Source organism: Impatiens glandulifera, chromosome 1 (genome assembly GCF_907164915.1).
Source record: "Impatiens glandulifera chromosome 1, dImpGla2.1, whole genome shotgun sequence".
In the NCBI taxonomy this organism is placed as follows: Eukaryota; Viridiplantae; Streptophyta; class Magnoliopsida; order Ericales; family Balsaminaceae; genus Impatiens; species Impatiens glandulifera.
The window spans coordinates 51,967,413-51,993,258 of record NC_061862.1 but is presented as its reverse complement, the minus strand read 5'-3'; the positions used below and the strand labels follow the sequence as shown (position 1 = coordinate 51,993,258).

General features: G+C 32.0%; 2 protein-coding genes across 2 annotated transcripts; one reads left to right on the top strand and one right to left on the bottom strand.

The window, feature by feature from the left end:
• Positions 1-18,056: 18,056 nt before the first annotated feature.
• Positions 18,057-21,180, top strand: LOC124930649 (glutamate receptor 2.9-like). Its single transcript, XM_047470983.1, has 5 exons — positions 18,057-18,420; positions 18,495-19,699; positions 19,800-20,106; positions 20,195-20,586; positions 20,666-21,180. Exons 1-5 carry the CDS (start codon positions 18,165-18,167, stop codon positions 21,038-21,040), a joined length of 2,535 nt encoding a protein of 844 aa, XP_047326939.1. The 5' UTR covers positions 18,057-18,164; the 3' UTR covers positions 21,041-21,180.
• A 1,524-nt stretch (positions 21,181-22,704) lies between these two features.
• Positions 22,705-23,539, bottom strand: LOC124927749 (CRIB domain-containing protein RIC10-like). Its single transcript, XM_047468217.1, has 4 exons — positions 23,432-23,539; positions 23,241-23,338; positions 23,042-23,150; positions 22,705-22,934 (listed from the first exon to the last, which is right to left on the bottom strand). The coding sequence occupies exons 1-4, from the start codon at positions 23,487-23,489 to the stop codon at positions 22,705-22,707; spliced, it is 495 nt and encodes a 164-aa protein (XP_047324173.1). The 5' UTR covers positions 23,490-23,539.
• Between the last annotated feature and the right edge of the window lie 2,307 nt (positions 23,540-25,846).

Below are 25,846 nucleotides of genomic sequence, written 5' to 3'. Positions count from 1 at the left end.
CATAAAACCCATAATGAGATGGAGCAGACATTGAAGAAGAGCACGTACGAGATTAATACCCTAAACAAGACATTCACCAAATTTGAAAAGAACTTCTTTAGACGTCAAAGCGACTTGATCGATTTTGAAAGGGAAAATGCCGTTGAACTCCATAATGAAGTTATGGATGGAATTAGCTTGCTTCGAAATCATATGGTTGATATTCAAGGTAATATGAGTAGAGTTGATGCTGAGCGGTTAAAACAGACTGATTCCTTGGCAAGGAAGATTTAGGCTGAAGAAGATGCTAAAGTTGTTGTCGAGAAAGAGAAGAATCTCATTACTCAAGGCGATGACAATAGCGGCAGAAGAGGTGGTAGTGTTTCAACAGGCAACAGATCAAAGCGAAAGCAAACCGGTGTTGATAGCGATAGGCCAATAAAAAGAGGCGGAGGTCGCAGCGGTGATCGTGGTGGAATAAGTAGTGGAGGTGATCGTGGTGGAAGAAGTGGTGGAAGTTATTGTGGTGGTCGTTCTCTCCCTCCGTTTCGAAACCTTTTGAATGGTAAAGAATTCAGCTGTCAAGGATCTCGCTACCCAATCGACCCACTCGTGAGAAGGGAAGATCAATAATCTTTTTTCCCTAAACTATCTTTTGTTAGTTTGTGAACTTGGTTCTTTAAACTTGGTTTCTAAATATTGGTTTTTGGAAATTATTTTTGTAAGAGTGGTGAACAAGTTCGACTCTTTCTTCTATTGGATGTATGTTCATCTCTTAAATTGTGCAAAGTTTTAACATCATCATCAAAAGGGGGGAAATTGTTGGGTCAAATTATTTTGACTAAGGTTCAAAGTATTCTGACTAATGGAATTTTGATGATGAGTTGGTTTAAAACTTAAACTAAGCCGTCATTAGTTAGACGTGCAGTCTAACAGACGTAGTTAGACATGCAGTCTAACAGATACGTAGTTACACGTGCAGTCTAACAGATACGTAGTTAGACGTGCAGTCTAACAGATACGTAGTTAGACGTGCAGTCTAACAGATACGTAGTTAGACGTACAGTCTAACAGGTACGTAGTTAGACGTACAGTCTAACAGACGTAGTTAGACGTGCAGTCTAACAGATACGTAGTTAGACGTGCAGTCTAACAGATACGTAGTTAGACGTGCAGTCTAACAGATACGTAGTTAGACGTGCAGTCTAACAGATACGTAGTTAGACGTGCAGTCTAACAGACGTAGTTAGACATGCAGTCTAATGGATACGTAGTTAAACGTGTAGTCTAATAGACGTAGTTAGACGTGTAGTCTAACAGATACGTAGTTAGACGTGTAGTCTAATAGACGTAGTTAAACATGTAGTCTAACAGGCATAATTAGACGTGCAGTCTAATAGATACGTAGTTAGACGTGCAGTCTAACAGACGTAGTTAGACGTGCAGTCTAACAGGCGTAGTTAGACGTGCAGTCTAATATATAGGTAGTTATACGTGCAGTCTAACAGACGTAGTTAGACGTACAGTCTAACAGATGTAGTTAGACGTACAGTCTAACATATATGTAGTTAGACGTGCAGTCTAACAGATACGTAGTTAGACGTGCAATCTAATAAATGAGAGTTAGACGTGTAGTCTAACTCCTTCTGATTACTCTGAAGGGAAACGTAGTTAGACGTGTCGTCTAACAGATGAGAGTTAGATGTGTAGTCTAACTCCTTCAGATTAGTCTGAATGGAACCATAATTAGACGTGTCGTCTAATCCCATTAGACCAGGTGGTCTAATGGATCCTGCTATTAGACGGAGGCGTCTAACTTCATTAGACTTGACAGTCTAATTGAAAAACGTCTAATGTCACGCTTAATTAGTTGCTTGAAGCTAGCATCTGTTTACCCACGATCAACTAGCTATATGCTACTCCTGCTCCACTTTTCCTTGTAGAGTAGTACGACGGCCGGTTGCAATCAATTAAATAATGCCACGTAAGTAAATATTCTTCCCACTACTTGTTTGTTGCAGGAATATCCTAGAAGAATATTTGGTGCACTACCAGATTGGTACGGCAACGATCCTGGTGCTCAGAGTCTGTTGTACCTATGTACTATGGAGGTGTTCTAATGGAAGTTTGTCACGTGTCATTATAGAAGATTCGACCGTTGGTACCTGTTCTCTATTTATAGATCTTCAAGGACAATGGAAGAATAAAGGAGAGGGAATCGATCGATCAGAATATACGAACGAACTACTGAACTTACAATCTCACAAATTACTTTCTTGCTTTACTGTGTGTATATCAAGAGAGAGATAGAATCAAAGTATTGTCTAGCTGTGTGATATTCTTCAATATATTGTAAGTTGAGTAGAGTATGTTCTGTTCAACAGTGAGCTAGCCTTGCAACTGTATTTGATTCTAAGAAACGTATAGTGAATCCTTCAGGTGGTTTGAAGAAGATGTGACGTAGGAGAGTTTTGCTCCGAACATCAATAAACAACTCTTTGTGTCATTTACATTTTGTCATCATCTCCTTCTTTGGTTCTTAGCTTCAAACCCAAGCAAACGTTTCCGCAATTGAATCATTCAAGAGTTTGCAAGTGTTTGTGTAGAATAGAAAGTGATTTAAATCCCTAATAGGATTTCTATCAACTCGTTTATCTGAAGCCGTCATCATTAGTCAAACCCCAGTCTCTATCGATTATGCCGATCCTATCATATATGTTTGAATTTTGTTTACATGTTATATATTTAGGTTAATTAGGTTATGTTGATTAATATTAGATTATGTTATATGTTATATATATATTGTTGGAATAATGTTAGATTAGGTTAATTTAATGGACATTTGGTTAGATTAATGGATATTTCATTTAATTTGTTATATATATATTGATGATGATGATTTATATTATATATTATGTTTGATTTAGGTTATATTTTGGATAGATAATTGTATAATTGGTTAGAATTATGGAAGAAAAATATAAATCTAATTTAGATAATGTTAAGTAAATAATAATACGGGTTGTTTTCCATTTTATTAGAAAGATGGAAGTACCCGTTAAAACTTGGATGACCTTATGTTGAGATCATCCAAATTACGAGGAAGGGGTAGACAAATTCCTCGAGTTTGCAGTTAGTAGTACAAGACGACAAACAGTGAAATTTCATTGCGTGAAATGCTTGAACATGACGTCCATTTCCATACACGATGTTAAGACTCACCTAAAGCCCGTAAAGACGGGGGAAGTAAAATATTTGTGATAGTGTGTTAGGAACAATAATGAATGTGAAAGAGAAGACTAAGGATGGTCCTAAAGCCGTAAAGACTTACAACTCTTATGCATAAAATAATGGTTACATCCTATAAATGATGAAGGAGTGGTTCATTATCTAGAAGCACCTATCACTTTGATATCTGATCAAAAAAACATCTTTGTAATTTCTTGAAAGATCTTAAGTTGTCGGATGGTTTTACTCAAATATTGGAGGTTGTGTAAATTTGGAAGAGAAAAAAGATTACAGGATTAAAGAGTCATGATTGTCACATTTTATTGGAATATCCTATTTCTTTAGCAAGTCGTTGATTACTTCTAGATAATGTGTATGATGGTATAGTAAATTTGTCCCGGATTTTTCGGTTGTTTTGCTCCAAAGAGTTGATTGCAGCGGACCTCAAACAATTGTAAATGGATATTATAACGATACTTTGCAAATTTGAAATGATTTTTCCACCGTCAATGTTCGACATCATGATGCATCTCCCGGTTCACTTGTCATTTGAGGCTTTTCTTGGGGGACCCGTCTAGTATCGATGGATGAATCCAATAGAACATTACATGGGTACAATAAAAAGATATTTACGAAATAAACACTACCCCGAAGCCTCAATAAGCGAGGGCTATCTTGTAAATGAGAGTATTAGTATATGTGCGATGTATATGGAGGAAGAAGACCAAGAACATGTACAAACTGAAATTTCGGGCATTTCAATATTTTTATCGTTGGAAGACCTATCCAACGGAAAAATATACAACTTAAATTATAGCGGTCGAGTGACAGCTCATTCATACATTTTGAAAAATTGTCCCGAAGCAGAATATTTTTACATGTAAGATTCAATATGTCGTTGTTATAGTACGTTATTAATTAACATTAAAGAGTATGTTATTTAATATTCGATCTATTTACAGTGATTATATATAGTATTGCAATAACAATGAGTCCCGTGGAGAAACATACGACACCTATTTTAAACATAGAGTGAGTAGATTCAAAACCATATCTAATAACTTTATTTTTATTTTAACGACTAAATTTTGGGAATATATATATATCAAGATACCTCAAGATCTTAGGCGAAGGTCCAACTATGTACTCATGTATGTATGTTTGGTGTAAAGTAAACGAATACAAATTCTGTAAAGAAAAACACGACGAATGTTTGACCACTCAAAATAGAGGAGTGGTTGTTGAAGGGTACAACGGGTCAGATACTATGTCATGCTAAGGAGTTTTAACGGATATAATTTAAATACAATATTTTTCTCACAAACGAGTTGTCTTATTCAAGTGTAAGTGGTTTGATACACATTTGGGGGAACTAGTAGTGAAAATGGATAAATATGGCTTTGTAAGTATAAATGTAAACCGACTTTTAAAAACCCAAAGTTAGGACCTGTATATATTGGTGAGTCAAGCAAAACAAGTATTCTACGCCCTGACATGTCATCACGACCCGGTTGGAAAATTGTGACAAAAATTAATTAGATAAATTTATCTTTTTACTTTATATTCATTCTTATTAATACTTTATTTCAATTATTCTCCAATTTATTAATGATATGCATTAAGGATGTTTGAAGGTCCAAAAACTACGTGGAAGAGTATGAGGGAAACACCCAACAAACTGTCTAGGACATACCGGAACCTACTTGCACAGGTCGATCTCCTAAGAATCCGAGGAGAGTCTTCTAGAGACGCACCATTAGTTGTGGACCCGTTAGTTACTATTGCCCCAGCATGTGATACACATGACGATGATGAGACTACTAAGGCTGAAGAGTTATTGAGACTACGTTTGCGTCAATGGGGGATGACGAGAAGGATCATGAGGAGAATCATGAGCGTCAGGTAACATGTTTACACTTATTTATAGTTTATATTGAATTTCATCTAATTTTGAATTTGATAATTTTGAAGAATCTTCCGCCTGCAAGAGACGAGAGAAGAACAAGAATATCGCTCTATCTAGGAGGCCATCGGGGATGAAGATTGCTCTGACTTTTAGAGAGGTAGATGGGAGGCCCGGTGGCGGCGATGGAAGACACATGTGATCTAGACATTTGGGTAGGGCTGTGCAAAAAAACCGAAAAACCGGTAACCCAACCAAACCGATAGTTAACCGGTTCTAGCGGTTCCAATTAAACGGTTTTTTACGGGTTAAACGGTTTAGTTTTCGGTTTCCCTATTTTTCTAACGGTTTAACCAGTAAACCGACAATAATTTAATTATATATTTTTATATTTTATAATTTGTATTGGTTATTTTATAAATAATTTTTATAGAATAATTTTTAAAAAACATTATAATTTATATAAAATTTTACAAAAATAAATTAAAAACAAATTGAAATAATTTCATTAAAATATGTAAAATTGTTTTTATAACGATACGATAACGTGGAATTATAAATTAACAAAATCAAAATAGTTGAGCAAATTGAAACTTGATGTTTTCAAAGTTCAACCTTCACTTCATGTTTTAACTTTCTCTTCAACACGTCTAACACGGAAACACCTAAAATCAAAGTTATAAATTATAATTTACCGATTCCACTTCCCATTCTATCGGTTGAGAAGGGGATTCAATCATATTCGCTTATACTTGGTTAGTCAAAAACTAATCGACATAATGAATTTGAATTTTCTCAAAGAACGTATAAAAACCTAAGAGAATAGTTTTAAAATATATTATATTGTTACAATAAAATTATATATTATAACATATTCTAAATATATAAATAAAATATATTATTATAATATAATATATTATATTATATTATATTATATTATATTATATTATATTATATTATATTATATTATATTATATTATATTATATTATATTATATTATATTATAGACAAGAAAAGATGGAGAATAGTATAATAGGAAAGTGCAAGCAATAATTTTAAAAAATATATTTTATAAGTTTATTATTTAATTTTAAAAAATTGAATTATCGGTTCCTGGTTAAACCCGGTTAACCGGTCAGAACCGACCAAAACCGGTAGAACCAGAACCGGTAAAACCGATACCATTAACGACCGGTTAACCGGTTAGTAAAATAAATACCAAAACCGGTATTAACCAGAACCGTTTAACTAGTTAATCGGTTAACCGGCCGGTTGAACACCCCTACATTTGGGGTCGGTGGTGTAGGACCCCTCAGCCATCTCACATCGTCTGCTGAAGTGGAAGGTATTAAGTGCTGACCAATTAGATTCACTTTGGTTTTCTATGATGATAATAATTAATTAATTATACATTAATCATTCAATACTTTTTTATGACATTTGAATGATTAGTTTTTCAGGATCCGTTCGAGTGCACTAATGGTTATATTGATCATTTTTGAGCGACCGGATTGGCACACGCCAAACAAATATGGGATAGGTGGCGCTCGGATTTGAACATGGATTATATCTGAATTCATGAAGGAGACGAGGCGTTGGTACTCGTCAATCCCCCACGAGATTACGATCGAGATGATTGGGAATTCGTGTGTCGAAACCATTATTTCACCGATAAATTTAAGGTATGGTTTCATAATTAAAATCAAATCTGATATCGATTATTATAACATCATTTTTTATTTTAAATGCAGAGAAACAGACGTACCAATGTTGTTAACAGGAATAAGCTGAAATTCTCACATCATACTAGAAGTAGACCATTTTCTCAAGTGGAGGAAGAGTTGGTATGTACATTATTTTTAATAACTTAATATAAAGAATGTTATTAATTTTAAAAACAATTTATTTCAACAAACACTTGAAATAGGACGGACCCTCTCTATTGTTAAACTATTCAAAAGGACCCGTACCCCAAAACCTACAAAAGAAACCTCAATCCCCATCCCGGACGAACGAGCGTAAGAGAAAATTGTAAGTTAATTGAATTTAAATAAATTACATATAACTAGCATATTTATTATATAAATGAAAATTTATTTCAAATGTGCAAGTGGATATGGAGGAGGTAAGAAGCAATGAACCAGATATATCTGACTTTGACTTGACAGAGAGAGTGTTCGGACGCCAAAAGCATGATATAGTGATCGGTATGGGATCAGGCGTCCGACCAACACACTTTCGAGATGATCGTCGGAGTGGCAACAATTCTCAACGATCCATTGATCGGTTGTTGGAGGATAATGAAAAACTAAAGGAAGATGTGAGAAATATGGCGATGACAATGGAGGAAATTCAAATAAGAGAAATGGAAAGAGAATCGGAGAACGTGGAAATGAAGGGAAAAATGAAGAAATATGAAGAAAAACTTGAACTTTTAATGAGACGGTATCAACCCCCCCTCCCCACCCCCAGCTAATTCTAGTTAGTAGTGCGTTTTGATTGGGTACGTTTTGATTAATACATTTTGTTTTGACTTATAACAGGTTTATGGATGATTTGGTACATTTTAATTCGACTAATAACATGTTGTTTATTTGATTGGTTTGGTTTAGATAACAACTTATTTGGATGAATTTATTTGGTTTACGAATGTTATTGTATATATATGTATTGGTTTGGCTGAACAGGTTTTGATTGCGCACAAAACGAACGGCCTATTTTGTGTATTTTATAGGGGTAATACTGAAAGTTATATGTAAAACTCTTGGTTTTTCCTTATAAAGATAATCCGAGAGTTATATTAGAACTTCTCGGGTTTTCCCTTTAAAGGATAACCAAGAGTTATATAGAAAACTCTCGGTTTATCTTTATATGGAAAAACCAAGAGTTTTACATATAACTCTCGGTTTTCCTTTAAAGGGAAAAACCGAGAGTTGTTTGTAAAACTCTCGATTTTCCCTTTTAAAGGAAAATCGAGAGTTATATAGAAAACTCTCGGTTTATCTTTATAGGGGAAAACCGAGAGTTTTAAATATGACTTTCAGTTTTCCTTTAAAGGGAAAAACCGAGAGTTTTACATATAACTTTTAGTTTTCCTTTAAAGGGAAAAATCGATAGTTATTTGAATAACTATCGGTTTTATTTGAAAGGCAAAAACCAAGAGTTTTCTTTTAAAGGAAAAAACCGAGAGGTTTCTATATAACTCTCGGTTTATCTTTATAGGGAAAAACCGAGAGTTTTATATATAACTCTCGGTTTTCCTCTCTAGTATCTAACCCGATACATTTATGAAATCTCTCAATAAACTATCATTTATGTTTATCGAAAGAGGCAATTGAGTAACTCAAACTCTCGGAATTATATAGGGCCTTTACCGAGAGTTTATACTCTCAGTGAAAACCCTTTTTTCAGTAGTGTTTTTTTTTATATTTTTGTTATATAATTTAAATATTAAATATATATTTTTTATAAATTTATCACTATAACTAATATGATTTTGAATAAATAAAATTTTGAATGAATAAATCAAGAGCTGGTTAAATCTGGTTTTTTTTTAAATAATTTGTGTAATAAAATATTGAGTTATTTTAGAAAGTTTTAGGATTAATTGAAATAATTTTTTATATTAAATATTAAATTTAAAAAAATAAAAATGACATTATTAAATTAATTGAATTAAATGATTTATTAATTAAAAATTAAAAAAATAAATAAATATTCAAAATCATCCCAATCAAACTATATTCAAACCAAAACAATCACCTTGTTTGAACTTTGAAATATAAGCTATCTTTAATTTATGCAAAAATAAATTATTTTATTATTTCTTTTATCAAAATAAATTTGTTTGAACTTTGAAAATTAATTGATTTTTATTTTATAAAAAAAATAATTAACAAAATTTATTTAAGTTAAATACTTCTAATATTTTGTATTAAATACTGTAAAATATTATAAGAAATTAAATTTATTCAAATTTAAAAATAGAAAAAATTGTAAAAGTAAGGACACTTCTTAGATTAGCTTGAACTTCACAAACTAACTAACAACAAACTAACCTATTTACTAATTAAACAGATTTTTTTATAATATTTAATATTTTTTAATTATATCTTATTATTAAATAAATATTTTTTATGAACAAATGACACACGACCCTCACAATTAGCAATGACAATTGGGCGGATAGGAGCGGGAAATGCATTTAACATCACTATTCCGTTTTCTTTAGATATTTCTTTTACTATCTTCTGTCTCGTTCGGTTTCAGAAAATTATTGTGATATTCTATTTATACTATATTCTTTAACAAAAATAAAAAAATATGTAAATAAAAAAATTATATAAACTAGTTTTTTAATATAATATATTGAAAAAAATTATTATTTTAAAAATCTCAACATTATTTTAAAGTAAGATAATTATAATAATTTTATTAATTATTAAGTTATTATATTATAATTGTTAATATGTTTTAATAATTAATATTGAGTAAATATTTATGAAAATGATTAAAAGAAATATTTATTATATTATATAAAATAATAATTTTTTTATATATAATATAAATAATTAAATTTAAAATGTATTTAATAATAAATTATAATATTAATAACAATGTTAAATATAAAAAATAGAAAACTGAATTTGAATAATCAACCTTACAAACAAAATCAAAAAACAAAATATGTTTGTTTTAGAAACTGAGTTTCAAACAAAAACAATATTAGTTTGGAAAATGTTCAATGAGTGACGTGTAATATGGTTGTTTATTGGTTTGATTTCTTAGTTTTATAAGTTCATGAGTTGGGTTTTTTTGGTTTGATTGTTAGGTCAATTTGAAAATCGAACCAAAGTTGAATCAATTTCTAATTGAATTCAAAAAATTTATTACTACTAGTATCTATTCAATTTTTAATTCTATTTACTTGAATTCAAATAAAAATACTGAACTCAAAATATATTTTTATCACTTAAACAATGAAAATCTAAAACTAGGAAAAGAAATAAATAACATAAAAAATTCATGGTGATTGATAAAGTAGATGGCAATGTAGAGGTATCGGTGGTGAATGATTTAGGCTAAGGAGAAGGTAGATGGATTGAAGGTGAGTGAGACTCATAGGGGAGATGGTTGGGTGGGTACGCGTGGGTAGATTAGCTAAAAACAAATAAATAACAAATGGGTTTGATTTTTGAGTTAAAATTCAAACTAAAAAATCGAATCATAAACAAAATTTGAAAACTAAAGTTTGAATTCAATAAATTTGATGTATATTCGGTTTAAACCTAATACCGAAACATGTAGTTAAGGCGAAACAAGTTATTCAGATAATTGTATTTATTAAACTAAATTTTTTTTTTAAAACTCATGAACTATCTCTTCAATCTTTTTTTTTTTAAATAAAATTTTAATTAAAATATATCAGTACAATGCTATTCATAACAAAATAAAATTTAAAAGAAGATTAATTCTTTTTAAAATCGTATATAATTTTATAACTTTCTCATTTAGGCATATACAAATCATTTTATATAAAAATATAGATTGTTCATTTTCTTTTCTACAAGTAAATATTTGTTAAAAAATTAATTTAAAATAAAATAAATAAAATTTCATTATTTAATTCTTTTTCTCAACTCCTTCAATTCCTCATATAATTTTCTTATTATTTTAAGGTATTTTTTTAGTTAAATGTTTGTGCATACTTTCAAAAATAACTTTATTTATCTATTTAAATTGAGGAGTGATAGAGTGATAAAATTTGGTGAGGGAATGACTTGGCATCACCTTCATTGGTTGGAAAATGTAAAAGTGGGAGGAAAGAGAAAAAGAGAGAAATTATTTGATTTTTCAGCGAATAACATTATGCCAAGTCATTCCCTCACCAAATTTTCTCACTTAATCATTTCTTATTTGAATTATATGTAAATAACACCTTGTCAAACAAGAGACCCGCTTAAATGTATGGACTTTAGAGATTCTCCTAGTATTGAGAATCTGTCAAAAATAATTTCTCTTTTCTAGAAGAAGAAGACCAAGTCAAAATGACCTGTTACACTCACATGGTCTCTTAATCTTGGTCTTTAAGTATCTCAATTATTGGACAAATCTTACAAAATGTAATATCAAGAAAATGCATTAGGTTATATCAACACTTGACATCAATTAATGAAAACACAGAAACTTTAAAAATATCATAAAACAAAATAAAAAATAAAAATAAACCTCTAACATTTTCTCACGGTTATAAAATTAAAAATAATATAAATATAATATAATATTATATTTAGTGCAAAATTGATTAGCTTATTTATTAATTTCTTATAAAATTTTGTGTCAATTTTTTATACAACTTTTGTAATTTCAATTTTACCATTCTAAATTTTTTATTAATATTTATACTCTATATATAAGAGGTTAACATGACTACAAAATATTTTTTACATTTAAATTGGAACATATTTAGTGAGAATCTAACTTTGTATTTCAACTTCTTAAATAAAATATTTTTACACTTAAACTATTTGGTTGAATTTCACTTTTATTATTTACTCTTAATATAATTAGATAATTATGATTTTTGGTCAAATGTCATAATAGAGTTGGGTCTAAAGAGAACAATATAATTAAGACAAATAATAATCTTGTTACTTAGTACAATACCCAATCAAACAAGAGCTTACTTCTAGTTCTCTAACAATACATATGTATCATATTCATGAAATGAGAATTATCACATCAATTTTTGGTCAAATGACGCATTATTGTATATAATATTTTTCTCTTATTCGTTTTTCGTATAAACAGTGTTAGCTGTTTAATTACACTTTCACTCATTTTAGGATAAATGAAAATGAATATACATGACGATCGCTATTGATCTCATACATTTTGTTTTCTCTTTTTTGATTTGTTGCATGAAAAATATTAGTGATGTTATTTGTAACGCTTTTAGTTTTGTTATATAAAAGATTTATATCTATGCATTTCATAATAAAAAATTAATAATTATTCTCTTTATTAACCTTTCACATTTTGAATAATTATTATTTTTCCTAGAAGGTACATTGTTTTATGGTGTGAGTTCAAAGAAATATTTATAATGACGATGGCATATTATTTAATTTCATTGGTGGAGGATGGACTCCGTCGACTTGTTAATGGTTGATCAATCGTCAGTGAAAAATTTCATTTTAAGAGTGACATTTCTAATGTTGTGGATGTGAATAGACAATCATATGAAACAGAGAATGTCACTAGAAGGTCTGAAGCAGGTTCAACTCATAATGGTATCTAAGTTCGTTTTTTTTAGAATGTCTACATTGTTATAGAACTCTAATCTTCTCCATAGAGTAGGGAGTGATCTTGGTGGGTTCATTGAGTGTGATGAGAGTTATAAAAGCAGGAATGATGAAGGATGTGTCCGAATTCTTGTGGCCCCTATTGAGCCAAACATCAGATATCTAGAAGTCATTCTTGTAGATAACATAAAACATGATTGTAAGGTTATGGTTTGGCCAGAACATTCTATTGAGGTTTTAATAACGACAAATATTAGTTCTTGTTTTGGTCCTAACAATGATATCATTGTTGAACCTTTATCGATAGCTCAACCTACGAGTTTGACAACATTAGAAGCATGTGTTAAGGAATTAGTGGTGACTCATTTTTATGTGGATTAGATTCGTGTGGTTGGGCTCGCTAATGTTGAAGGGTTAACAGTTGTGGAGGATAATAAAAGGGTATTGAGTCTTGATGCCTTATATGTCACGGATGTCACAATATGTTTAAGCGAAGTGGCGGGTCATGAGGCTGGGTCCGATGTTATTCCACTACTATAATTCGACTCATCTTTCTCATGAGTGTCCTGCCTCAAATAAGTGTCATGTCAAGGTTAAGGAGTATTTGTTTGAGATGCACACGGTTGAGGCGAATATTGAGCTTTCTCCTCTTTTGCATGTGCCCAAGACTGTTAACTATGTTTGTCTTGTTGGATCCTCAATGAGTAATGATTTACATTTGGTCTCATACCAAGTTAGGGTGCCCCCGGTCTCACATCCAATCTCAGATTTAATTGATAATTTGGAGAATGATGAAAAGGTTGAGAATGATATTTGGTCCCCTTTTTCTATTACGGATAATGTCACCCCAAGCAAACCCCTTTATCCCATTGGCGAGCCGACTATGGTCATTCATAGAATTTGTTGAGTTTGATCCTGAGTATGATGCCGAGGAGAAGGTTTGCGCAAAGTTCTCGACTCATAATATTATTTTGAATGAGAATAGATCTTCGGTGCAAGATGTTTTCAGGTGTGAGACTGAGGTTTGGCCGGAGATTCGTGAGATTTCTCCACTTCCATATTGTTATCTTCGAAATGAAATGAAGAAGATTGTTTTGTTAAATGATAATATTGTAGATAGAAAACGTGTTTCAAAGCCTAATAAGGTGTATTCTAATTAATTTATCTTAATGGTTGAAAATTTTGTGGTATGGAACGTATGTGGGATTAACGATAGTGCAAAGCCTAAAATGATAAAGTCTTTGGTTGCCACTTTGAGTTGTGGTATTTATTGCTTCAACGAGACTAAGATGCAACATATGAATCAATGAATTATTCGTGATCTCTATAATTGGAGATTGTGTGGTTGGAAGGCTCTTAATTCTATTTAGGCATCAATTGGGATTCTGGTAACTTGGAATGAGGATTTATTTGAGAAAATTGACGTTAATATATATTTATTTTCGGTTAGTATTTGGTTTTATAATCGTGTAGATAATTTTCGTTGGGTGTTTTATACCATGTGCGGACTTGTGCTTTCTAACCTTAAGTTTGATTTCTTCAATGAGCTTGTAGAGGTGGCAAGAATTTGGGATCTACCTATCACTTTTGTGGGGAATATGAATGAAGTTAGGGTTCTACTGAGAAAAAAGAGGGACGTAGACTCACAAGGCATATGCGTGAGTTTTCTGAGACAATTGAAAATTTGGAGTTCGTTGACTTGCCTTTCGAAGGAGGGAAATTCACATTTGGAAAAGGTAACGGACACGGTGGATGTGTGCAATCCCGCATTAATAGATTTCTTGTGAGTAACTTGATTTTCGGTGGTGTATCTAATATATTTCAGAAGGTCTTACCGTGGAGTTGTTCTGATCATCGTCCTATTCTTATTTAGAGGGAGGTGGTTCAAACTAGTCGGCCTTTCAGATTTGAGAACAAGTGGTTGATTAGAGATGATTTTAACTCGAAAATAGAAGGGTGGTGGGCGAATAAGGTCGTTTTTGGCTCCCCATCCTAAAGGCTATTTATTAAGCTTAAAAATCAATGAAAGTTGCAAAAAAATTGGTATGTGGGGGATCGTGCATTGTTTTGCTCCAAGGTTGAGGTTTTAAGTTATGAAATTTTAACAATTGATGGTGCATAGAAAATTCATGATCTCTCTATTACAGAAATTTCTACACTGATTCATCTAGTGAGCGAGTTATTTGAATTATGTATAGAGGAGGACATTGGGGAGAGACAACGTAGTAGAGCGATTTGGTTGCGGGAATGTGATAAAAACACTAAATATTTTCATGGCATCTCTAAAGCACAATAGAGAAATAACACTATTAACTCGATATCAATTGTTGGTGTCGTGCATGATAACGAACCAACTATATCTAATTATTTTATTCAATTTTATAAAGATCTGTTTCATAAACTATTTTGGGTTAGACGAAAGCTAAATGACATCAATTTTGTATCTATAAATGCAAATGAGAAATGCATGTTGGAAGCTAGGTTCTCTATCGAATAGGTGGAGGCGACAATAATGGATTGTGAATTGTGATATTGATAAGTCCCTGAGAGCGACGGTTTTACTTTGTTTTTGTTTAAGGCTTAGGATTTCCTTAAGGTTGATATTATGGCAGCTAAGAATCATTTCTACCAATTTTCATCTTTTGAAAAAAGTTGGAATTCTACGTTGATTTTCCTAACTCATAAGGTAGTCGGAACTATCGACGTTAAGAATTTCTGACCCATCGGTTTGATTACGTCATTTTATAAAACTATCTCGAAATGTTTGGCAAACAGAATACTTGGAGTTTTGGGTACGGTAATCTATGAGGCGATAAATATACTTTTTTAAAATTGATATTGAAAAAGCATATGAACATATTAATTGGGAGTTCCTTTTTAATGTTATTGGTAGAATAAGTATGGGGGAGAAATGGATCGGATGGATTGGATTTTGCGTATCGAAGGTGAAATTCTCTATTATCGTGAATGGGATGTCTCATGGTTTCTTTGAGAACTCAAGGGGTATAAGACAAGGGGACCCTCTTTCCTCTTTCTTATTTGTTATTGTTATGGAAGGACTTTCTAGAATGATGTCATTTGTCGAAAATGCAGGTTTGTTTTGTGGGGTGGAGTGCGGTACGAGACGATCTACGTTCTCTATGTCTCACTTATTATTTGCAGATGATACTCTATGCATGATTCATTCTACTAAGAGAAATGTCAAGCACCTTTGTGGTATTCTTTGGTTATTTGGATCGTGTTCGGGATTGCATGTTAATTTGGGTAAGTCTAATATTTTATTCTCTAATTTAGTTTCGTCTTGGAGAAAGATTATATTGATATTTATTTTGGGATTTAAAATTAGGGTTTTTTCGTCGACATATCTTGTGCTCCTTATAGGGACCCGATCATTAGTAAGATGGAGAGGAAGCTTCCCATTTGGAAAAGTAAGATGATTTCTAAAAAAGGTCGTTTAGTTCTTATCAAGACTGCTCTTTCTTCAATGTTAACTTATATGACATCTCTATTTGTCCTCCCAAAGTGTGGGATCCTGAAGATAAAGAGAATTATGTGTAAATTCTTATGGAGATCGTCTGATTCCTCATTTTCTCATTTAATAAGTTGGGATAAGGTTAAATTATTAAAAGAATAAGGGGGTTGAAATTTGCGATCTTTGTTCTTTTAATAAAGCTTTATTATCCAAATTGTGTAGTATATTTGAATATGAGTAAGAGAGTACTTGAGTTAAATTGATTAAATGTAAATATGGCCAAGATAAGTCTAGTTGGTTCAACAAAATTCTTATAGACCCGTGGATGCAATATTTTGGGTGGTATTTATGTCATGTGAAAGGTTTATCAGGAGCATTCGATTTTTATTTTGGGTGATGGTAGTTCAATTAGTTTTTAGGACGACACGTGGTGTGGTGTTAATTTTTTGGCGAAGGTTTTCCCCGAGGTTGCTTCTATTTCTATTTGTAGAGATGCATTGGTCAAAGATATGTTTGACATTCGTTTAATAGAGTCGTTCCAACTGAGTTGTGATGGGAGAAATTATGGGAGTCTAAGATTCTCACTAAGATCTCTTTTTTTGGGTGGAGTGTGATCCACGGTGGTATTCTAACTGATGATAGATATATGTGCAAAGGGTCTTATCCTAGTTAGTTTATGCCGTATGTGTCTTAAGAATATAGAGACGACCCCTCATCTCATTTTACATTGTAAGAGTGTCATTAGTATTTGGAGTCTTCTCTATGGTATTTCCGAATTCATTGAGTTATGCTGGGAACTATTGGTGTGTGTTGGAAAACGTGGATTAAAACAACTAGATTTGCGGGCCTGAAACAATGGAGTTATATCCCTATTATTTTCTGATAGGTAATTTGGTTGAAAAGAAATCGCAGAACTTTCAACAATCTCAAACAACCATTGCGAATCATTCACAATGCTATCATACTAACATTATACGAGGCCCGAAGTGGGAAGCCGAGAAATTCAGTCGGAGAGCTCATGCTTTTTTAGAAAATCTCCACACACGTTAATTTTGTATTATTTGTGTGATTTTTTTTTTTACAAATTTTATGTTTTTGTCGTTATGTTTAAATAACTATCCATTTCATAATAAAATTGCATAGATTATTTCAAAAAAAAATTCAAAATGTGTATAATAAAATAAAAACAATAAATAAGACGATGTACACTTTAAAATTTATAAAGTAAAATTCACTAAAATAAAATATCTAACTTTTTTTTAGTGTTAAAAATAGATTATAATATAAGATTCCATAAAATTAATTAAGATAATTGAAGTGGTAAAAATAATTTTTAAGAATATGGTCATATTAACCTTCAACATTTAAAAAAAATAATAATAAATTAAGAAAGAATGACATATTTAATAAGATACTCCAAACTATTGCACAGTGGTCAATTCTTAAAATATTTAAAATTTATTTTATTGACTCTAACTTCTTTTGGAATCTTAACTTAATTTAACACAAAACTAATATTTTAAATGATGCACACAATAACAAACATAATTGTCTCCAATATTTTAAAGTCCTATGGGCTTATTTTAAGTATCAATACCAACTAAGTAATACTTTTTAAGATTCGTTTTACTATTTAAAAATATATGATATAATATAACCTCACAATTATAACATTTATTTCAACTTAAAACATTTTAGGTAAGATTTAAACTCGTATAATTTGATCTCTTAAGAAGACTTGAGTTATATTGAGTTATCCGTGAGTTACTAAAATTACTTTTAGTGATTAAATTACGTTAGTTAGTGAGTTACCGTTCCTATCAACCAAATTATTAAGAATATTAATTAATTACCGTCAAAATGGGCAACTACATTTTTCTTTCATAGAAAGTCAAAATTGTTTATAGTCTTTCATATGCCTTTGGTTGATTCTTGTCCATGTGTGTGTATGGAGGAGACTTGGAGAGTATCATACTATCAATCAATGATAATAGGTGTTTTTATTAAAACCATTTATATACATAATGCAATAAACTAATGACAGTTGTATAATATGTACGATTTGCTTGAACCAAGAGGTCGGCCAATTTGAAGATGGACCACATTCATTAACAAATAATAGTATTATTGCCGTATTCATTCCTTGAAACTGCTTAGTCGTCTTCTTCTTCTTCTGTTTACAGATTTGAATGACTGAATATTCGATATATTACCACTTTCATGCAACTTCTTTATTCGATATATTCCAGAATTCCTACTTCTCTATTACACCCATAACATGGCCCGGAGGTCCAGTTTTCTCATTCTCCTAATGTTTCTTCTACAACACCATTTTACCCCCATGTTTATGGCACAAACAGCCAAGATTTCCACAAACATTATTGCAATCATCGATGTTAATTCTCATTTTGCCAAACACCAGATAACAGCCATGAATATATCTGTTCAAAACTACAACAACAACTCAATCAGTCACAGCATTTCACTTGTAATCCAGGAAGACTCTGGAAACACTCTTCAACTCGCTAATACAGGTAATATGCATGTCTGCTTACTAGAATCAATTTGATACCCCAAATGTTACAAAAACAACAATTGTCTATTGCAGTTGAGAAGCTTAGTAAAGAGCAGGCAGTCCACGCGATTATTGTCATGACAACATGGTCCAAAGCTGCCTTTGTTTACGACGCGGGCAGCATTTTGAAAGTTCCGGTTCTCTCCTTAGTAGCTGATAGTTCCCCAATCAATAATCGATGGCCTTTCTTGGTACAAATGGCCACCAATGGCTTACAACAATTTAAATCGGTTGCAACTATTGTCCAATCTAATTGGAATAGAGTTGTTTTAATCTACGAACAAGACATTTCTGGTGGTGACTCTGTTGAGTTTTCTAACATATCTCATGAACTTTTAAGAATAGGTTCTGTTATAGATTACACTTTGGCATTTCCTCCATTTTCTTCAATATCTGAACATTACATTGAGAAGGAGATGAAGAAATTGGATGGAGTACAATCCAGAGCGTTTCTTGTTCTCCGATTGTCATTTGAGTTAACGGGTATTTTGTTTAGCAAGGCAAAGAGCATGGGATTCATGAAAAAGGAGTCGGCTTGGTTAGTATCAGACAGTGTCGCTCACTTTCTTGAATATGCTAACCATTCTATGATTTCTTCCATGGAAGGTGTCATTGGAATAAGAACTGACTATTCTAGAGATACCCAACCATTCAAGAACTTCGACGAGCAGTTTCAGCAATATTTTAGAACAGAATATCCAGAAGAAGCAGAGATGATTCCCGGAATTCATGCTCTAAGAGCATACGATAGTGTTACAGTTATAACGGAGACATTGAAAAAAATAGATAACCAAAGTTTGCTACAAGGTATTTTGTCGAGCAATTTTACTGGTCTGAGTGGTCAGATACTTTTTAAGGATGGTAGGTTGTTGGACGAGCTAAAATATGAGATGGTAAATGTCAACGAGACCAAGATTAATAGGTTGGGATATCCTAATATGACAAAATTAGATGGAATATCATGGCCTGGGAAATTAGAAAGGATTCCTAAAGGATGGGCAATGCCTACTAAAGGGAAGCCCCTTATTATTGGAGTCCCCGGCAAAGCTTCATTTGAGAACTTTGTGAAGATAACATCCAATGGAAATTCATCGGAAAAGAAGTTTGATGGTTTTTGTATTAAAGTCTTTCGAGAGGTGGTAAGAACATTGTACGAAATGAAGTCATATATTCTTCCTGTGGAATTCAGGGAATTTGACGGCACTTATGACGATTTAGTTGATAATCTTGCGAACAAGGTACGTCTTAGGCCTCCAATAGATTAATGACAACTTTTAAAAAGAGTAATGGGTCTTGATTGTTTTGGCTAACAAAGAACTATTGTCACTTAATGGTCAGACTTATGACGCAATTGTGGGTGATCTGACCATAATAGCTGAAAGATGGGAGAAAGTGGAGTTCACTCAACCATTCACAGAATCAGGGCTTGTCACTGTAGTTCCTGTCAGGCCTGCACATGAAAGGTGGATCTTTTTGAAGCCTTTTGCACTAGACTTATGGTTTGGCTCTGCAGCGCTGATGTTGTACACAATGTTCATGGTTTGGTTCATGGAACGTGGTTCAAATCCAGATTTTTCTGGGTCATGGAGAGACCAGTTGGGACATGCACTATGGTTTGCTTTCACTTCTCTTTTCATGGCCCACAGTAAGTACTAGCTAGAGCTTACAAAATACAAATTTAATTATTAACAGTTGAAATAGTCTTTTCCAGTAATTTGTTTCACATAATACAGGGGAGAGAATTCAGAGAAATTATACAAGGGTAGTGGTGGTGGTATGGCTATTTGTTGCCTTACTCTTAACTCAAAGCTTCACGGCCAACCTCACTTCAATGCTCACCGTTCCACGACTGAACTCAATTGACGTTAACTCCCTCCAGAATAGAAATGTGAAAGTGGGCTGCGATGATAACACATTTATGACAGTCTTTTTGGAAAAAACGCTTGGTTACAAAAAGGAGAATGTGGTAAACTTATGGTCTAAAGATGATTACCTTTCCGCTTTTAAGAATGACAGCATCAAAGCAGCTATTCTCGAAATACCTTATGCCAAAGCCTTTGTAAGCCACAACTGCAACAAATATACAATAACAGGATCTACTTATAGATTTGGTGGATTTGGCTTTGTGAGTAGTAATGAAACAATTTCTTTTTTCATTTGTAATTAATGTGTTCTTCATCTTAATGTTTTTCTTATGTTTACAGGCTTTCCAAAAAGGCTCTCCTTTGGCTGCAGATGTATCAGAAGCCATTCTGAATATATCTGAACAAGGGACCTTGAAAATGTTAGAAGAGTTCTACTTAACTACATCTTCGTGCTCCTTAGACTCCATTGATGATGTTGATGGATTGACACTGGAGAGATTTTTGGGTTTGTTTGTCTTCAGCATTGGCATCTCTACCATAAGTTTTCTTCTTTTGGTTGTGAACAATTTGAGGAGCTACTTGCAGAAAAGATCACGGGAAGGGGAAGTAATGAGATCGATTGTTAGGAGTCTTTGGGAATGGAGAAGGAAGATTCATCCGAGCACGCCAGTAGATAATACTCCCACTCCAACAACTATAATCCCCTACCATTAAAATCTATAAACTTCTTGTCACATGATATTTGATTTAAGTTTTATTTTAATTGAAATGTTGTTAATAAGGGGAAATTTGACGAAATAACCTTAAAGATTGGGTTATTTGAGTTGGTGGTAAATTATAAATTTAATTGCATTCGTGGTCTTTTTATTTTTTTTTTGACAAAATTGCTCTTGTAGCGAAACGCTAAGGGACTTAGCGTTTCGCTAAGTGGATTAGGTTTAGTATAAATACTATAATTTTTTCATTTCCTTCATTTTCTTTCTCTCTCTTCCCTCTCTTCTCTTGTTCTTTCTTTGACGGCAGCGACAGAGACGGCGGCTACGGCGATGGAGGCGGCGGGGTTTACATGATATTGATTTCAAACTCTAACCTAAATCGATTTATGTTTTTATTTACACGATCTTCATTTCAAACTCTAACCCTAAACTTATTTTGCATGCAGGTGAAGGATTCTAAGGATTTGAAGGTCGAAGAAAAAAGGAGAAGAAGATCTTTATTTCAAACCTTAACATAATTCGATTTATGTTAATGTTTCCATTATCTTATCTTCATTTCAAACTCTTCGATTTAACCTGTTCTTATTTGGTTCATATTGGTTCTGTTTCATGGAAGATTCGTTAAGTACTTATCCTTTCGCTAAGTGCTTATCGTTTCGCTAAGTGCTTACCGTTTGGCTAAGTGCTTACCGTTTCGCTAAGTGCTTACCGTTTCGCTAAGTGCTTACCTTTTTGTTTCTTTAGTTGTAAAGAATTGTTTTTGTTATTATATGTTATCCCCGCAACGGCGTTTCTTTTTTAGACCTTGTTCGGATAAGAGTATGAAAAAAATGTTTTATGCAACTAATTGAAAATTTCACTGAAATCTCTTGCATATGATGCAGACTGATAAGAAGTCAAAGATGATGAGCGATAATTATAATCCATTTTTTGAAGATCATCACTCCCATGAGTACAGATACTAAGTTTTGCGACTTATTGTTACCTTTATGATGAAGACTCTTTGTTTAGATCGGGATGGATGAAATAATGTATTATTATTATTAGTTATGTGTGTGTGAATGCTACTTAAGATTAAGATGATGACGATGTTTTGCTGTTTGTTGCAGCAAATACAGTTCATGTTCTTTCTTTTTATAAGGTTGCTAGAGACAACTAAACTAAACTTGACTATGTAGATATAATTGTTTTAACTTGTGTGCTTCTTGTGGCATTAATATATAATGTTCCTTTTTTTCAGTACTTTTAACATATCCTTTGTATTATGTATAATCTTCAAAAGAGATGAGAAAATCTCTAGATAGCTTAACAATGTATAATAATAATAATAATAATAATAATAATAATAATAATAAATAGGGTTCAATATATCCATTTCGAAATGCTAAGCACTTAGCGAAACGCTAAGCACTTAGCGAAATGCGTGCACTTAGCGAAACGCGTGCTGAAATTTTGATGGAGGAAGGCTTAAATGTTTATTTTCAATTTTAGTGGAGACAAATGATGATCAAAGCTCTGGCTCTCTGTGCAACCGAAAACATTAGAGCATTTACAACAATATATAAAACATTGACAATTTTCCTCAATCCTTGTTTTTGCAAACACTTCATCTGTTGGTCAAAATATTAAGGTTTAGTTAAAAGGGATGCATGGTATCTTCTTTTATAACACAACATCTCTGTTTTCTTGTCTGCTAGTTTCATCGACGAATTTAGCCTTCAATTTTGCAGTTGCTCGAGACGATATTGACGAAGATGCGGATGTAGACGTCGACGATGAGGAACTTGACTTCGATTCCTTCTGTTTTTGCTTCTTAGGAATATCTGGCATATCCATTGGTGGCGTGTCTTTGAATATATCAGCTACTGGTTGGCTGTCCATGGATTCAAAATCTATATATCCTACCAGAAAAGAGAAAGAAAACAAATATGGATTCAAAATCAAATATGTTCCTTAAATCAAGTCATCAATCAAACTAGAATTATTTGTTTTTTCAAACCTTGAGACGCCCATGTTGACGAGATTATGGAACTGGAACCGCCTCTTAGCTCATGAATGTTGCCTATGGAGGTTGTCGAGAAATCAGACGATGTCTTGAATTCGTTCATCTATATCATCATCATCTTCATATCATCATCAAATTAAAGGACAATAATTGAAGTTGAATTTACACAAATTGAGAAAGAATTAGAACATACCCAACCGGGAGCATTACCAGTGGATCCATCCCAGCCAATATGTGACACATGTTTCACGTCTGTTGGATACCCAATATCCAACTCACGATCCTTCACAATTGCAAGAAGAATTCTTGATCATTATTGTGACTTATGATAAAAGGGAGAAAAGAAAAAGAAAAGAGGGTTTGCAATTTGCATGCAGGAATTACCAAAGATTTGTGATATATATTTAAATCCTTTACGGATCCCTTTGATTTTGGTTGCCATTGATATGATACGGACTGAAAGCTCCAATCCTCAGGACAAAAGAGCAATCAGTCCTTAATTCCTTCACAAAAGGAGGTTCTTCGGCATGCCTGTCAAAAACAGAACATATTTTAACCCCTTTTTCTCATCAAAAGTTAAGAATCAAACCCAATAACATAAACAATGTCCATGAATAATAGCCACAAAAAGTTGTAAAATTGCAGGAGAAATGATGCTTCTTGCAACGGTAACTTGCCCGCAGAAGGAGCTTGGTATATATTCATGAATGATTCATCCAATCATGGAATAAAAAACAAACATTGGCCTAGCTAGAAAAAAATACTACATTTGATTCTAAAGACCAAGAGAAGCAATAATTGTTCCTACTTCTTCTTCTGCAACTAATCCATGCATTACGACACTAATCCATCTCTATCTTCTTCCTCATGACAAATTTAACTAAGCTAATCTTCTTCAATACACCAAACAAGAGAAAGAAAGAAACGCTAAGCACTTAGCGAAACGCTAAGCACTTAGCGAAACAAAAAGTAAACCCTAAACAACAGATTCGAAGATGCATAAATCAAACATCAATAATAAACTTAAAGTATCATAGGATAAACGTACCAAGTGGAACAGTGCTTGTGCTCGTCGTGGAGCTCATCGTCGTGGATTTCGCCGTCGCCGCCGATTGTCGCCGCCCAGTTTAGAGAGAAGGAGGAGAAGAGCGGGAAGAGAGGGAAGGAGAAAAAAAGAAATGAAAAAAAAATAAGCTGGGATATATTAAATAGTAAGGGTAATCTGGACATTTCACACATTACCACTTAGCGAAACGCTAAGTCCTTTAGCGTTTCGCTACAAGGGCAATTTCGTCAAAAAAAAATAAAAAGACCACGAACGCAATAAAAATTATAATTTACCAACATATCAAATAACCCAATCTTTAAGGTCATTTCGTCAAATTACCCTTAACAAGAGACTATAATAATATATTTTAAAGATACAAAAAATGTACAAAAGATACATTTTAAGTGAGACTTGGAATATTAAAAGTTCTATGAATAAAAATTAGTTTTTTTTTTCTTATTATCTAACTATAATAAATCATCATTTTATTTATTTTGTCTGTCGATCATATATAATATAATAATACTAATAGTAAATTTAATTAAGTTAGGTTGAATATCTTATATAAATAATATTTACCTGATATATAATTTATACTTCAAACTAGGTTGAACCAGTTACAAATCTGTACAAAAATATATCTTCCATATTTATCCTTATATTTTCATTTATGTTTTTCCATTGAAAGCTTATTTTCATATTTATCCTTATATTTTGATTATATTTTTTTTAGCCCTCCATGTTATCTTAATTAGTTATACTTTATTGAATGTATATAAGAAGTTAATCTTCTTGCTCATGTATTCCCACAATTCCGAAAATGTTAAAATTATTAAAAAATATATATTAGAACTAGATTCTATTTAAATATATATAATATTAAATATTAAATAAATAAAAATTTAAATAAATTGTTGGTGCTATCAAATATATAAGATAATTTAATATATTGTGATAAAATTTAATATGACAATCTTATTAATTATGAGCTATGAGTAATTTGGTTGTCAATCATTTTCTTTATAAAGGGTAAAAATGTCTTTTACATTTTATACAACATTTTTATACTATCAACCAGACACAAAATTATAAAATTTATACAATTTATAACCCTCTTATACTTTCAACCAAATATAAATAACATATATAACTTATACCTCTTAATACCCTCTACAATTTATACCCTTTATAATTAATACCTATATAACTAATATCATACAACAAAAGTCACCTTAATAACTTCAGTTCACATGTTATTTTAATTCACGATTTGCATCGTAATCTAGTCATCAATTTGTTGGGACTTTGGTCTCATTCGTTAAATCTCATCCTATAATAACTTTAGTTCACATATTTTTTTAATTCATGATGCAAACATCTTGATCTAGGTAAATTTGTAGGGACCTTTGGTCTCATTCAAAGACCTCATCCTTGATAAGTTTTTCTTATTATTCCCAGTTTTTTAGCTAAAAATTCAAAGGTATTATTGGACTAAAGAAAAAGTATTTTTTTTATTATTTCATCTTTCTAATAAATTATTAATTTGATTGAAAATAAATAAATTTAATGAAATATTATTAATTTAGATTAGATTAGAAGTATTATATATATATATATATATATATATATATATATATATATATATATATATATATATATATATATATATAATAATCACGTTGTAAATATAAAGTATGATCAATTTTATGAGGGTATATTGTTGAAGTTTGTAAATTTAAAGGTTCACTCTT

Bases quoted from the DNA above. Each gene is read 5' to 3' on its own strand.
- LOC124927749 (XM_047468217.1), bottom strand. From the start codon at position 23,489: ATGGCAACCAAAATCAAAGGGATCCGTAAAGGATTTAAATATATATCA. The intron at 23,339-23,431 runs GTAATTCCTGCA...TTCTTCTTGCAA, and splicing joins ATATATATCACAAATCTTTG to TTGTGAAGGATCGTGAGTTG. The intron at 23,151-23,240 runs GTATGTTCTAAT...ATGATGATATAG, and splicing joins CTGGTAATGCTCCCGGTTGG to ATGAACGAATTCAAGACATC.
- LOC124930649 (XM_047470983.1), top strand. From the start codon at position 18,165: ATGGCCCGGAGGTCCAGTTTTCTCATTCTCCTAATGTTTCTTCTACAA. The intron at 19,700-19,799 runs GTACGTCTTAGG...CTTAATGGTCAG, and splicing joins TTGATAATCTTGCGAACAAG to ACTTATGACGCAATTGTGGG. The intron at 20,107-20,194 runs GTAAGTACTAGC...CACATAATACAG, and splicing joins TTCTCTTTTCATGGCCCACA to GGGAGAGAATTCAGAGAAAT.